General features: G+C 36.6%; 1 protein-coding gene across 16 annotated transcripts in view; it reads right to left on the reverse strand.

Moving 5' to 3' along the window:
* Positions 1–3,535: 3,535 nt before the first annotated feature.
* The window catches only part of LOC124984424 (gastric triacylglycerol lipase-like), a 110,656-nt gene continuing 97,545 nt past the window's right edge, over positions 3,536–16,646 (reverse strand). For all 16 annotated transcript variants that reach the window (XM_047551996.1, XM_047551981.1, XM_047551984.1 and 13 more), the window contains 9 exons: positions 15,999–16,109; positions 15,704–15,821; positions 14,683–14,881; positions 13,330–13,439; positions 10,432–10,568; positions 8,754–8,900; positions 7,401–7,472; positions 5,869–5,940; positions 3,536–3,833 (listed from right to left, as the gene is read on the reverse strand). In XM_047551996.1, the coding sequence (XP_047407952.1) occupies positions 3,597–3,833; positions 5,869–5,940; positions 7,401–7,472; positions 8,754–8,900; positions 10,432–10,568; positions 13,330–13,439; positions 14,683–14,881; positions 15,704–15,821; positions 15,999–16,109 (1,203 nt within the window). In that variant the 3' untranslated portion in view covers positions 3,536–3,596. The remainder of the gene's footprint in view (positions 3,834–5,868; positions 5,941–7,400; positions 7,473–8,753; positions 8,901–10,431; positions 10,569–13,329; positions 13,440–14,682; positions 14,882–15,703; positions 15,822–15,998; positions 16,110–16,646) is intronic.

Consider the following 16,646-nt stretch of genomic DNA (forward strand, 5'->3'; position numbering starts at 1 on the left):
AAGAGAGCATGTCTTTTAACGTTCAGAACATCAGGAAGGTTCCCTGCCACTGGTCCAGTTAGTGCCAAGGGTTCCTCTCTCAAAATTAACTTCCATGAGAAGCACTGAATTCAGGAAAGGAGTAGAGGTTTCTTGTCACCATTGCCAGCATGTTCCATCCATGATGGGGAAGTCAGAGATCTGATTTCTCACAAAAATTGAATAATATATGTCAATGAAAATGAGGCCCAAGGGTGATGAAATGAATTAAGATTGCCTTCTGTAGGATTCTAGGTTTCAGTTTCTCCTCTTAATGTTGAAGGGTTTTTAAACATTATGTTAAAACACTTACATGCCTCCCATCAAGGTGTGAGGTTTATGTCTCCTGCCTGGAAATTTGGATAGATTGGTAACTTCTTCAAATGATAAAATATGATGGAGGTCATGCTCCGTGGCCACAAAGACTGAATCATAACTAGCAATGAGGCTCCTACCTTGCCCACTTGAACCCTTACACTGGAGCCACAAGCTGTAGAGATATGTGTTCAACTATCCTGAGGCTGCCACGTTGGGGGAAGCAAATCTGCATGGAGAAGACTCATCTACTCACTCTGATTGACAGTCCTGCTGAACTCAGCTTTCAAGACATCTGAGCCCACGTGCCAGACATGTGAATGAGACAAGCAATGATTGCAGTTCCCAGCTGTCAGGTCCCCCTTATGTCTTTAAGTCTTCCTAGATGGATACCAGAGAACATGAAGCAGAGGCAAGTCACCTCCCTGTATGTACTCTGTCCTAATTCTGACCCAACAGAACCCATAGCCATAATTCAATCAATATTTTTCACTACCAAGTTTTGAGACAGTTTGTTAGTTAGAAATCTGATCTAAAACAGATTTTGATGATAGTGGAAGTCCCTCCCACTGCCATAGTGGAAAAGCTAATGTCCTTGAGGAAAAAGTTTATCTGTTTATTCCAGCTTAGGTCAAATAGTTGTTTGTTTGTTTGTTGAAAGGATTAATGCTTAGCTTTGTAACACAAAGGGGCAGGTTTTATGCAGAATGCATTACATTTTGGCTCTCTGCACACACACAAAAAAAACACATGTGAAACAATGTGTATATTTTTTCTAGCATGAGAAAAACAATATTCCTTGTACATTATTAAAATAGGTTAAATGAGTGGAAATTTTTGACATAAATATTTCACTATATTAAATATTATATGAAAATAAGGTATTTATATGCTTTTGGAGAAGATAAATATGCAGTTATAATTTATTATATGCATCAGGCACTTCTCTAGACACTTTATATCCTCCCATACAGTCATCCAGCCAGCCAACCTGCCACCCACCTGAGACAGGGGCAAAAGACAGATAGTTGACTATCTAAGAAAAGGAAATAAGTAGATATCACTTCCCCATCAACTGGCTACTAATACCTCCAGGGGAGGGGAAGGATCACACTTTCCAATACAAGCAAGCACCCCCTGGATGACTCTTTTCCCACCTTCTGGTCTTTTCCCACCTTTTGGTTACCTAGGCATGAAGAGGAAGGAAACCTAAAATCTATAAAGGGACAAGACACCCCCACTCCCACAAACACCAACTCGGGGTCCTCTTCTCTCCAGGGAAGTTTTAACCTGTCTCTCTCTCTCATCTAGAAAATAAAATTTACTTTTGGCTATTGCCTCAGCATTTCTTGGGTGTTTAATCTTGAACACAAGGGAAACGAGGACCCAATCCCGATTTTAAAGAGGGTATCACAACCATACATCTAACTATTTTCCATTCATCCATGCCTCCAACTACTCGTTTATCTGTTCATCTATCTATTTGTCCATCCACCCACCCACCCACCCTATCAGCCAAAATAATTGACAGTCATTAAGTGAAAAACTCCTAGGTGTTATGTTCTGTACTAAACACTGGGCTTACAAAACTAAATAAGATTCAGTCCCTGTTCTCACTTAAGATAGTTTGTAGGCTAGGAGGCGTGCTTAAAGCATAGAAGTTTTGATACATGCAGGACTTTGATGTTTATCATGTCCCTTGTTTCAGTGTGGTTTGAGTCCTCATGTGTAGATTATAGCAAGGCCATTGGTTCAGTGTGGCTTGTGTCTTTACATGGAGATCAGTTGGGTCCCTGAAATTAGAAAATATCTTAGGGCTGCTAAGTAACTTAGGGTGCCTTATTAATAACAGAAATGTATTTCTCACAGCTCTGAGGTCTAGAAGTCAGAGATCAGGGTGTCAATATTGTTAGATTCTGGTGAGGGACCTCTTTTCAGTTGCAGACTACATTTCATAACCTCACATGGTAGAACTCTAGTGCGTTATCCCTCTTTTTATAATTATGGCAACCCCATCATAGGGGCTCTACTCTCATGACCTAATTACCTTCAAAACATCATACTTCCTAATACCATTCTATTGAGAGTTAGGATTTCAACATATGAATTTTTGAGGAACAAATACACAGTCCATAACTGTTAGTACTGTAGAATCAGTTTGCACATTTAAATGGCTTGCAAAATTCCACTGGGAGAAATAGCATCATATGGAATAATGGACAGGGATTTAGCACATGAGCCACAGCGAGGCAGGAGGGCTACAGATTTTGTGTTAAAGATAGAGTTTAAAGCAATTAAGAAAGTTTCAGGCTTCCTGACAAAGGTAAAGGGACATAATTGGGTGCAAGTTATTCTTTATCTCAGTTACATTTCATTCAGTATATACTACCTTTGCATGATAAATATTAGGAACCAAAAAGCTTAATTGCATAAAATATGAGTTCATGATTTGGGTGTGTTGATAAAATATCTTAGGTAAAAGCTGTGCTTCTGGAAATTTTGGAAGTTTGAAGCCTTCTCTTTTTTTGAACCAACTGGTGACAGTTGTATATTCTGGTTTATATACCAGTGGGAATGTGAGAATATTTCTGGATTCTTTGGTCAGCAGGACAGTGATAGTCATTGCAAAAAATAGTTTGGTTAGTTGGTGCCTGTTGGCTGAGATCCAAAGAAATGAGGGAAGAATAATAACAATGATAGTGCATACTGTTTATCTTCCAACTTCCTGAATCAGGGTTGGGGTGCCTGTTGCTTCCCAACCTACCCTTCTCCTCCTCTCCTTGGGAGGTGAAAGTGAACTGACCTCAGTTCAGTTTATATCCCAGTGGGCTTTCTCCTTGGATTAAACATGCAAAAGAGCAATTGATATACCCACTGTGCAGATGGAGAGACTGAGCTTCAATGATAATAACCATTTCAATGGTAATTGAAAGTAATTTATCCAGTATCAAACAGATATAAGAAGAGTCAATATTCAACCCCAACACTGTCTTTTGGTAGCAATCATGGTTCTTAGCGCCTAACTGAAGTGTAGGAGAGAAAATGAATGAGGGGGTTCTAGATAAATTTCTAAGTGAAAAATTGAGTTTCTCTAAATTTGAGAAAATAATTCAAAATGCCAAATGTGAAGGTTATGGATGCCAATATATTTATAAAGTCAAAATTACAGAAAAGAAGCACTGCATTTTAAACATTGCAGAAAACTGTGTATGAGAGAGGAAAGCATTTTGGAAAAAGAAGTGAATAATTTCTAAAATCCAGAGCTATTCTTTATCTTCTGCCATCATAGAAACCATTTCATTATAAACTTCTTGAGGAGCATTAATTCCCCAGATAAAATCCAAGTGGTTGTAAGGAAGAAGCTCCTTGTGGTAAATGAGATTGGAGAGTTTGGGAAGCAAAATGTTGACATCCTGAGGATCGGCCAACAAGTCATTGCCACCATTCCACACTGCAATCGGCACACTCATGGCTGTCACGTTGTAGTAGGGAGGTGTGAGCTGAAAAACACGAGATAAAGAACTAGGGTTTAGGTGACCGTGCTATAAAGCCAATGAGTATTCTTTGGGTAGATTGAGTAACATTAACTCACTTGGTCACTTTCATCCACAAAACAAAGCAGAAACAATATGTTTTGGATTGGTGCTTCTCAAATTAATGGGCATGTGAATTACCTGGAGGATCTTGTTAAAATGAAGGTGAACTCAGGAGTTTTGGGGGAAAAGCTTAAGATTCTACTTTTGTAGGTGATTCTGATACTGCTGGTCCCAAACCATGATCTGAATTGCAAGGCTTTCGATAATAATTCTTAAATATTAAAAACTTAGATTTCAGCTCAAGCTGAATAAAATAGATCTGATTAGATTTTAACTCTGATAGATTGTTTCTACCCTCTGAAGTATGGTCTCAATGTGTCCTGAGTTCTTTACTTTGACTTTGTATTGACTTCCCAGTATAGCTGGTGAGGCCAGTATATTCAGTCCAAAGCTGAATCTGCTGAGTACTTACCTGATTTTACTAAATGCTGCTTTAAACTCTGAAACAAAGTATCATCAATCCCATTTCCTATTCTAGAAAATCACCATTAACACAAAAATTTTTCAGGAGATCCATAAAATAGGAAGAACAAGAGAATCACCTCCAATTTGCTCATAATCTAGAGACAATTATATTAGATATTTTTATAATAAACTTTCAACAATTATTAATCTAATATATGAAAAGTTACTCTACTCTCACTTATGAAATGGCCAATTTGTCATAGCAAAACGTTTATTGTATATGATTTGTCCTTGTATTTTAATCCTTCCTATTTTATTCCCCTGTATATTAGAGAAAAAATATGGAGAATATCTGTAATTTAAATCCATTTTCTTTTATTTATACCCCATGTTCAAAGAGTTGCTTCCATACTAGCTCAGTTAGTTCAAAACCAACCTGAACTGTTATTAACTTGGTTGGAAGGAGGGTGGACTTGGGGATTGAATATTCCAGGTCCCAGCTGGCCCTCTAAGATGAGGTTCTCTGATTGCCAATATTTGGGCCCAATAGAAAAATAGACTCAAAGAAACCTGTACTTTAGGGATTTGAGAAGGTTATGGTTGGGGGAAAAGTTTTTTCAACAAAAATTTGATATGATGATAGTCTGAAAATCTCTTTAAAAACATCAAAGATGTAAAATAAAGTGGGGGATTTTCTTTACGTATCACATATTGTTACAGAAACAGATATGTCCCTTCTAAACTTGAATCATGGAAACAGATGAAATCAGTAGAGTTGCTCAGTTACTTACTACTTAGGTGGAAAAATTGAGGGTGGATGAAGAAGAGAATTTTACAAAATTATGTAGGGTATTTCCCTTGTTCAAAATAAGTCAGTGACAGTCTACCATGAGCTAAGGGATTATAGATATTATACCAATAAATCGTGCCAATAAATGCCTAAATCTGGGTAGTTATTACACAAATGCATATTTACTATGGTTAAGATGAACCCCCAAGTTTGGATCCTTTGTATTATAGTAAGTATGAGAACTGCTCACTATGTCTGCCTATGCCACAAGGCACCTGCCTGCAAGGCTTTCGATAATAATTAACTGGGCATCAACACTTCCAGACCTGCTGAAAATTATTCCCAGCCTTGACTGTACACATGCCATCCATTTCTTTTGTATGGGAATATACACTTGTAAAACAACTCCTCTGGTTATCCATAAAGGGGAGGATAATGTTTGAGAAAACCAAAGATTCCAGCTCTATTCCAGGTATGGTTGGAATTATTAATCCGTTATATCAGTTAGTTGCATCTTAGAAAGTGAGCTGGAGACTGGGTTACAGGGCAGGCCATTGCAATGACAACAGGCGGTGCTGCATGGGCTTCTCTGGGGGAAGACTGGTTGAGCATAGCCACTGGAGCAGGAGTTCATAGCCTTGTGGGAGACCAGGAGCCTGGGCATCAACACTTCCCTTGAAAAATAGATGTCCAGACATCATAATTTTTTGTATATGTGAATAATTCCAACTTTAAGATACTTACCTGATTATAGTGTTTCAAGTTCTGAAATGGGCTTCCCCAATCAAAAGCTTGAAATTTCCCAGACCTAGCAGCCTAATGTAGAAAAATTGAAAACACACAAAAAAAAATTCTTATCACATGAAAAATTAAATTCAAACATTTCCAAGTAGCTTACTTTTAATGTAAAGAACCATTAAAATATTTTTATTCCAAATAAAATTATTAATCATCTAGGACAGGGTCTATATGTAAGTTTAATTGCAGTTTTGCCTGAAATAATTTTTCTTGCAAACCCACTCACAAAAATCATTCACTTTTTTGCTACCCAAAGCACCTGTTTTGTAAGGTTCCATTCCAGGTTTTCTGAGGAATCTCCATACTGCTTTCCACAGTGGCTGCACCAATTTGCAGTCCCACCAGCAATGTATGAATGAACCTTTTCCCATACATCCTCACCAACAGTTATTATTACTTATTTTCTTTATTTTAATTTGTTCTAATTAGTTATACATGACAGAAGAATGCACTTGGATACAACATACATACATGGAGTGTAATCTCTCATTCTGGCTGTACATGATGTAGAATTCCTCCAGTTGTAGTTTTATATGTACATAGGGTAACAATGTCAGATTCATTCTTCTCTACTTTCTATCCCCATAACTCCTCCTCTCCCTTCACTTCCCTCTACCTAATCTAAAGTAACTCTATTATTGACATTTCTGACTGGAGTGATATGAAATCTCAGTGTAGTTTTAATTTGCATTTCTCTAATTGCTAGAGATGTTGAACATTTTTTCATATATTTGTTGACCATTCATATTTCTTCTTATGAAGTGCCTGTTCAGTTCCTTTTCCCACTTATTGATTGGGTTATTTGGGGTTTTTTGGTGTTAAGTTTTTGAGTTCTTTGAACAAAACTCAACTCAAAGTAGATCAAGGACATAGGCATTAGATCAAAGAGAACTTGCTTGCACCCGCTAGAAGAAAAGACAGGCCCAACTCTCTACATTAGGAACCAACTTTCTCTACAAGGTTCCTAAAGCAAAAAAAGTAAAATCAAGAATTAATACATAGTAATCCTAGCAGCTCAGGAGGCTGAGGCAGAAGGATCATGAGTTCAAAGCCAACCGCAGCAAAACCAAGGCTCTAAGCAACTCATTGAGACCCTATGTCTAAATAAAATAAAATAAATTAAGGCTGGGAGTGTTGTGCTCAGTGATTGAGTGCCCCTGAGTTCAATCCCCGGTACCCCACGCTCCCCACAAAAAAGGAATCAATAAATGGGATGGAATAAAACTTTAAAACTTCTTCACAGCAAAGAAAACAAATGAGAATGTGAAGTGAGAGCTTACAAAATGGGAGAATACCTTTGCAACTTTCATCTCAGAGTTTAATCTCAAGGATATGCAAAGAACTCAAAAAACTTAACACCAAAAATACCAAATAACCAAATCAATAAACGAGCAGAATGTTTTAAGGTTGTGCTTTAGGTAAAGTGCAAGGGTTCAGAATAACAAAATAAGTTTTTAACAAAATTGGAGTAATGATACCTGGGCCCAGTGGAGGACATCTTGAACAGAAGTTCCTGCTGGATTATGTGCTAGATAGACATCAAAGCGACTCTAGAAATCAAACACACACACATATGTATGCATACTTAAACACATAGTTTCTGAAAAATAGGAAAGTTCTGTTTTCTGATTGAAGTCAAGTGTTCCCAGGCAGCTTTTGCCGGAAGGGTATGAGCAACACAGTTGCATGTCACCTTAGAGTTTTCCAAGTGTAATTGTATGTTTTAACTCAGTTTGTAGCCACTCAGTGAAGGAGTTCATTATCACCATTTTTTCAGAATGGAAATTGGAACTCAAAGAAGTTCAAAGAAAATTTCATTCTCACTCAGATAGTAACAGTGTGGAGCAAGAGAATTCAATCTAGGTCTCTAAATCTGAATTTTCAGCTTTTTATTGCTCTCTGCTTAATGCCAGTAAATTAAATCTAAACACATAGGCAGTTTGCTATGCAGAACTTTAACATATATGGGATAGTAATTACTATATATATATATATATATATATATATATATATATATGATATATATAGTATATCTGTATATACTATAATTATATATAATGGTAATTATTATATATATAATGGTAATTATATTTTTTTCATTTATGCTATTCTATGAAGATAGATGTCTATATGTAACAGTAATAGTAGCAAAAGTAATATATTACTATGTGTTATAGCCTCACATATTTTAGCTGACTCAAGATTCACAATAATACATTTTGTAGATGAAGAAACCAACACAGAGGAGTTTAAGCCAGTTCAAGGGTAGGATTTGAATTCAGGCTCACCTAAATCCGTATATTGAGCTACATTATTAGATTGCATTTTCTCAAGTAAGTTTTATTGCAACTCAATGCAGATCTTGCTCTGCAAATCAAAAATATGTGCAAGGTATTACACAAATGGTTTTTCTGAAATATTCTTTATAAAATGTATGGGATGACTAGTAGCATCAAAAATATTTATAAGAACACTTATTCAATGCCTAGACATTTTTCCTGTAGAGCTTGTCCAAATATATGGTTCAGTTTCTTTTACCACATAATTTAAATGCATACCAATTACTTTGGTGGGCACAAATGAATCACGAATTTTCGTTTTTGTTTTTTTCTGCATGGGTATGTATTCTTTTAGGGGCAATAGGGGTAAAAAGCAGAAGACAAAACTGTAATGGAGCAATGACTTTCGTTCCTCATGTGCTTACCAGGAGATCAAGGACACAATTCTGAAACTACTTCTAGCTCTTATGAAGTTCCATTCCTAAGTGATGATGAAAAATAATCAAAGGTACTCCTCAAAATATTAGGAATAGAAACTATAGTCATACACACCGTGTTCAAGTTCTTACTGTCAAATCCACAAATGATAAACAAGGCATTGCTACAAAGGAGATCCATTAACTCACGGGAGCATACTTCAGTACCAAGAAATTGATCAAAGAAGTTGTGTGGGAAGAATATTTTGTTACCAAATATGATCTGAAAAATAAAAGCATCATTAGAGCATTGCAGCATTCAGGCTACAAAAAGACTCATTATCTAGTTGCTTATGCAGGTGGAATTAGGCTAATGGTATTTTCTTACTTCTATAGGTTGTTTTGGAATATTCTATACTTTTCCTCATTTAATTCCCACAATGAGGTTGTGAAATGTACAGGGAAGATATGAACACTGGGTGTCTTTTGGTACATTGAGAACTGTACTGGCTGCTCAGAGGAAGCAGAAGACATGAGTCACAATCTAGCTGGGGTATTAAGAGTTATGGAATAAAAACATGAAACAACAATGGCAGACTATCATAATTATGTACCAAGATGTGTGATTTTAATAAGTTGTGGAAAGAACAGGAGGGGAAATGGTGACTCTTAGCCATATTTTTAGCAAAACCTTTGGAGATTTGTCCTAATTATTTTGAGGAAAGCAAACATTTTGTTTTCTTCCTTTTATACACTAGAAAGCATGAAATTAATACATAGCATCGTGAGCTAATATAAACAACATTATCTAGAATCCTTACCTAATCCTCTGACTTAAGGTCTTAATGCTTTTTCTTTCTAAGTCACTTTCTGCACTGCTATACGAAAATCGAGGGTAGGAGGAAATAAGCTCAGGGTCATTGCAGCAGTAAACACAATCAGGGTCATCACAACATTTTAGATTTTGAATAAAAGGTTTACAAGTGGATTTTGACTATAGCTAAAAACCTCTTTGGCTTTAGACACACATATAATACAAAGTGAAAAGAAATTAATAGCACAAAACCACAGAAGGACATAACATTACCTCATTTCATAGCCTAAAACTAAACCATGATCCTAAAGGAAATTGTGTGTATGTGTGTGTTGGCTTCAATGGTGGGAGAAGTAGGGTATCAAGTGTTAGAAAAAGGAAAGATTATTAATTCTGTACAGTGTGTGCCTATTCAATAGGCATTTAATTTGTGGTTTATTGAAAACCATACTACTGCCCTGTGAAATCTCTATTTGAAGACGAAAGAGCTCATAGGAAAAGAGCTCTTAGGAAAACCAATAGTTTTTAAATAGGGATCTTTCTTGACTTAATCATTGATTTCTTTCCCCTCTTTCTCCTTTTCCTGTCCCTTTTCTTTCCTTTCCCCCCTCTTCCAGATTAACATGACCCTGGTGAGTTAAGCCTCTTATTTGACTGTTTTGCTTTGATTTTATTACCCATTCCCTGCTCCAGGACTGGAACTGCAGCCTTGACACAGTATGTAAAGTGCTTGGTAAATGAACTATCCATGAAAAAGCAAAAGCATTCATTAGCATTGGGCGCATTGGGCTAATCAAGAACAAAGAAATAAATGGGGATCTCACAGGCTGGAGAGGGGATCCAGATATTTCAAGACCTATGCAAGAAATAATATAAACAGGTAGTTTCATTTTGGGATATGCATATATTTTTCCAGCAGGTGTGTTGCTCCTTCCATCACTTTGAAATCCGTGGGTAAATTGGGCACCTCAGGTCCAATTAACTACAGTGAATCACATACCTTGAAGAGGGTTGGAGGAATAAGCCGAAGTTTTGTTAAAAGGCTTTTTGAATACTTCACAGTGGCAACTGGCGCTAGTGCATAAAAGGTTTTGATTCTTTCAGCCAGTGTGGGATTGGTAGAAAAGGCAATAAAACCTGAAATAGAACAAGGAACACGGGAGATAGGAGTGTGTGTGCTGTTTTATTTTTACAAGTATGACATCATCTTGGTCCCAGTAAAGGTGACATCTGACACAAGCTGAGAAATTGGCACTTTTGCTTGCTTATGTATTAATGAACATAGTAATCTCAATTTAAAGTTTGCTAGTGGAAGTAAAAGAATGGAAATGTTCCAAATTCAAATAACTCAAAAGAGTAGTAGAATGGAGTTTTGTGAGTATCAGGACAAGCAGTCCATTCACTTCAATATGTTCTAAGGAAACAGCTGTATTGCATCTCAATAATTTTATAACTCCAGATCATCAAGAAAGGGTTAATCTATGTTTAATATGTTCTATTAAAAGAGTCAGAGGAATATGTCATAGTAGATACAGAGTTCCATCCAGAAATTAAAAGGAATAAATCTCGGTAACCTAGAAACTGTCCTACTTTTTAATAAAGGGTTTTGAGTGGATGTGGACTATATGCCACTGGTGCTCTACTCTTCAGATTGAGGCAGTTCCTCAATCCAGTTACAGAGAAGAGTGTGCCCAACAGCCTCACCTGTGAGTTCTCTCTGCTTACACTGAGGAGAGCAGCTTCATCAAAGGTTACAGGCCCCCTTCCTGGAACAGCCTGCATCTAATGACAGGTCAAGAAGGCCAGACCCCTGGCCCCACTTAGGAAGAATCTTAAGAGCCATACTGTGCAGAATCAACCTGTACAATATGGCTCTTCAGGGGCTATTTCACACCCCAGTCTCTCTCTCTCTCTCCCACTCTCTCTCTCTCTCTCTCTCTCTCTCTCTCTCTTTCTCTCTCTCTCTCTGACCATGCTTGCTTTTTGCCCTTTACCCTAAAAGTGTTTTTCTAAGAAATTTCTTGAGTGCTTATCTCCATCTTCTTGAGAACCTGACCTAGTACACAAAAACAAAGACATTGGGAAGCTACACATCACTTACTTTCTCCTCTGTCTACAACTTACAGTTGAGATCAACTCTTTAGATTGAACAAGCAGATGGAGGAGAAATTTTTACAAACTTCTACCACCAATTTCATTCACTTCTTTGCCTATGTGTCCACTGGAATTGTGGAGGAAGGAAGGTTGGTGAGAGTAAGGGGTGGCATAAAAATGTGCCATGATTTCTCCCAGATGACTTCCCTTTTCTCCTCCCACTTCCACACTATTTTTTATCCTTTATACCTTCATTCGTGCTCTCTTGAACTCACTGGATTATGCTTTCACTCTAACCACTCCATCAGAACTGCTGTTACAAAAGTCTCCTGTAACTTCTAGGCTGCTATATCCAATGATTCATTTGGGGGCTTTATTTTCACTTGACTTATCGATAGCTTTTTCCACAGTTGAACACATTCTCTTAAAACACTTTCTTCCCTTAGCTACCAGAATAATAGACACTTTTGTTGCCCTTATATTATTGTCATCATTATCACTATCTTTTCGTTTCTTCACTTGTTTCCTCCTCATCTTCTAAATTATGGAGTAGTCCAGGGCTTATCCTTGGATCTCTCCTCTATCCTGCCTAAACTTACAGTATTACATTCTGTGGCATGTCCTGATGACTCCTGTTTTGTACTTTTTAAGCTCAGTCTTCTCCCATAAATTCTAGATTGGTTCTATAATTGAATGCTTGACACCTTTACTTTAATCTCCTCCTATAAGCATCTGTGTTTCAAAACTGATCTTCCTACATCAGCAGTCTTCACAGCTTTCCCCACCTAGTTTAGTGGCATCCCCATTATTCCATGTGCTCAGGTGCAAACTCACCATCATACTTGACTCCATTTTATATTTTTTTACTCTTTTATCCAATACCCAATATGTCAGCAAATCCTGTTGACTCCATCTCCAAAATATGTCTAAAAGATGTATCTAGAACCTGGCCCCGTATGATTACTTTCACAACTACCCTCACATCCAGTCACCAAAGGGATCTTATTACAGATCATGTAATACCTTATTCACAATTTGTCCATGGTTTCCTTTTTCTCTCAGCATGAAAACTGATAATCTTATAACTACCAGAATCTTGAACAGTCTGCCCTCCCCAAACTCTGTAATCTTGTGTCACTCTCTCCATCTCTCTCTCAGTCTCATTCAACCAAAAAGGAATGCCTCATTACTATTCTTTTGAGTGTGCTCAAGCTTCAGATCCTTTACACACCCTGCTCTGTCTTCCTGAACATCAGCCAGCCTCCCTGACATCTATGTGTTTACCCAGAGGGTTTTGTTCGTGTTACCTATCAAAAATTGCTTTGAAACCCTCTGATACTCCCTAATATCCTTCCCCAATTGCTTTTTTCCATATTATTATTATTATTTAGTACATTAAATATTTTACTTTCTAATCTTTGTTATTTTCTCTGCCTCCTCTCAGGCAGAGATTTAATCTAACTTATTATTGTGCTCTTTGACATGCCATAGTTTAATCCATTCTCCATAAATGATTTTATGAACAAAATAAATTCAGTCCAGAGGCTGAAAGATGGTGACTTGAGATATTGCCTGAGCTAATACTTGAACCACCTTGTTGAACCTATTGGTACAACTCATGTTACCTTGCACAATTTACTCCCTTAGATTTTTTTAACCCATATATTGTCCCTATATCATTAAATTGTCTTAGTGCTGATTTTTATAGAGAATGGAAAGTAGTTAATATGATTATACTGCCATAACCATGAGCAGAAGTCTATGGTATAATACTAAATTACATGGTTCCAATGCCTTTACTTACCAATGGTAGTGCCCTGTGAATGACCAACATAGTATATCTTCTCCTGTCCAGTTTTATTTACAATGAAGTCAATTGTAGCTGGAAGGTCATATTTAGCCATTTCATCAAAACTGCAAGAAAAAACAGCATAAAGTTGAATATATTTTCTTGTTATAGTTTCTAAAATTCTAGCATATTTATAGTTAAGGCTCTCTATCTGTTAGAGATATAGAAAACTAGATTCTCTAAGTATGGCTGCTTAAAAACCCTAACAAGTATCAGGTGCCCTTTAGAGTGGCTTCTTATAAACAACTTACACTATTTCTGAAACACAGTACTATTACTGCAATCTAATCCAAACAAGATAGTACCTGTAGCTGGGAATTATTTCCATCCCTGAAATGGAATGTTAGATTTAATAAGCATGTGCATGCTGTGTTTCAGTGCCATTTAATATGAATCTCATCCCTCTATATTTTATTCTTCACAACTCAGTCAGAATGACACTTTGAAAATGAAAACTCCCCAGTTTAAAAATTTTCAGTGACTTCTCATTGCACTTGAAATGAGTTGCTGTGCCCTCACCATCAGCGTAGTCGTTCCTGAGCTGACTCTTTATCAGCTTTTCTAGACTCCTCTTATGTCACTTTCCCTCTTCCTCTCTCCACCTGGGACATAAGTGTTTCCTTTCAGCTCCTAGAACTCTCAGAGCACTTTTGTGCCCCTAGCATCATTAGTCAAATTCTCTTCTGTTCTCTACCTCCCTCAGTAATTTCCAAGAATAAGGTACAAGAAGGTTAGTGATAGGAAACCTTTGAAAATCCCTCCATGTTGACTGAATTTTGTTCTTCAAAATGATGAGGTTGAATCCCCAAATGGGTTCTAACATGCCCTGAATCTGTATGGATACTCCCTTTGAAATTTGCCAGGGGCAGTGAATTTCCTTGCTTCAGCCATATTGTTCATTACTTTTGGAAAAGCATATTTGGGGATCCCCACATAGTGAGTAACTGAGGTAACAGAAAGTTTGAAGGAAAATCTACCTTTGAAATGAGATATATAGAAGACTTCAAGAAGGGATAAGAGTAAAAATGGCTTCTTTCCCCTCCTACTTTGAAATATAATTTGTTAAGATGGGATTGGATTGGAAAGGAAGATGTCTATGCTTTTAAAATCCAATGATTTTTTTAACACTGATGTCTTTATGGTTAGTTTTATTAACAGTGCAATATTTTCATTCATTCAGAAATTTCACAATGTTTATTCAGTTTAGATGAAAATATTCAAGCCCACAAGAAAGAATAAAATGAGATTACCTTTTTAAAGACCAATGATTACTCTTAATTACCCATTTTTACTGTCCTTTTTCTTTACCTGAAAGCCCAGAATTCAACTGAGTCTGGTGAATAGTACAAATTTCTTCTGGACCAGGTATTTCCTCTGCTATTGCCCAACCATACATCATAACCAGCATCTGCCAGAATGAAGGCCAGGCTGTTGCTGGGCAGGTTGGCAATCCAGTTTGTGGCTGATGCAAGCAAACCATGCTGCAGAAACACCACAGGTCTGTGGCCTGAAGAAGAAAATTATTTCAAAACATTATAAACTTACTCTTTATTCTAAGATAAACATGTGACTAGAATTAAATGCATTTGCTTTACTGAGTTGAAGAATTTTGAGTATGTTATCTTAATCATCTTTACTCAGGTGGCTGGTTTCTCAGATGCCAAAGTTTATCAAATGTCTACTTAAAATATGCATATTCCATTGTACACCAGCTTTACTTCAGTGAAGCTGTTAATTATATTGCAAGAAATTCAGCACTAGGTTAATTTAGGTGAACTATATAAATAGTAAAGTTACGAGTAGTCTTTTAATTTTTTTATTATTTTTGTACTCTTAATTTTTCTACAATGAGAAAAAAATAAAATTTTAACAGTACTAGCAAAAATAGCCTTTATTTGGAAAATAGGTTTCAAATTGCCTCCACAACCTCCTCTCTACAACACACTCTGGATAACTCTTTTTGATCCTGTAGAACTGAGCTCAGTTACTATCTCTGAGGGCAACTTTCCTTAGCTGGGTAAAACATCTTCATTAAGACTTCCAGTTTAATAGCCTATGCACAGTTGTGACTTTGGACTTAACACATTTCATTATAATCATTTGTTTATTTATCTGTCTCATTGATGTGATGGTAATCTTCTTGAGAATTGGAAATATGGATTAGTTTTTGTTGCATTTCCAAAATGAGCAAGATTTATTAAATCCTTAAGAAGAAATGAAAGGAGGAAAAAACAGAAGGAAGGAATGTGGGGAAAAGGAGAGGGAAGAAAGGAGAAGGGAAGACGGAAAAGGAAAGAGGGGGAAGGGAAGGAAGGAAAGAAGAATATACCTATGTTCTCTGAATTTTTCTTTCCATAAGGAATTCTGAAGATCCCGAGGATATAACCATCTTCAGTCACAACTTCATATTCTTCACATGGGTATCCCCAGTAGGAAATCATTTGATTCTGATGAGGAAAACCAAAAAGGTTAAGTTTTAGCTGACTTTTAAAATACATTGAATGACTAGACAATGCTAATTATTTTAACTGGTCACTTAAAAATTTAATATGATTTTAAATCATATTAATATCTCTTAAATTCTATAGATAGCCATCCCTCTGCCCCGCCCCCTAGTAACTTACAATATTCATGTGGGCTTCAGGGCTCTCAGGTGCTAGTATTCCTAAGAAGCCATGTGTAGTTCCAAGTGCAGATATCAAACACGCCACTGCTAAAAGCGACCACATTTTGAACTGTCCAGAAACAAAAGAATAGCCCATGCTATGGTCATCTCATTATACTTTCATAATACTAATATTTTGGGACAATTTCACCTATAAGCAAAGTAGAGAATTGCTTGAGTTTGATTATATTCTGTTGGGCAGTAAACTGGAACATGTGGATGTCAGTACAACCATCTTAATGTTTAAAATGTTTTCACCCTAATTTCATTTGTTTAAGAGTACTTTCCATTTAATTTTCAAGCCTTCTCAAAGGAAGTTTCGCTGGCAGAAGCAAAAGTTCCAACTGCTCAAAATAATATCATATTCTTATTATGCCATACATTTAAGACTTTTGCCAACTGATTTTGAGAGCCCAAAGTGGGAGTGAGAGTTATATAGGCATTTGATGCCCTTATATTTAACCTTCATGTAATATTTATTCAAACTTATCATGACATTTTTAAAAGGTTTTATTTATAATAGTGACTACATAAAAATTTATTGATTTGAGGTCATTATATGGATTTAAAAGCTGCCATCACCTCAAAATGCCACCCATAAATAGAA

This window comes from Sciurus carolinensis, chromosome 5 (assembly GCF_902686445.1).
Source record: "Sciurus carolinensis chromosome 5, mSciCar1.2, whole genome shotgun sequence".
Taxonomy (NCBI): domain Eukaryota; kingdom Metazoa; phylum Chordata; class Mammalia; order Rodentia; family Sciuridae; genus Sciurus; species Sciurus carolinensis.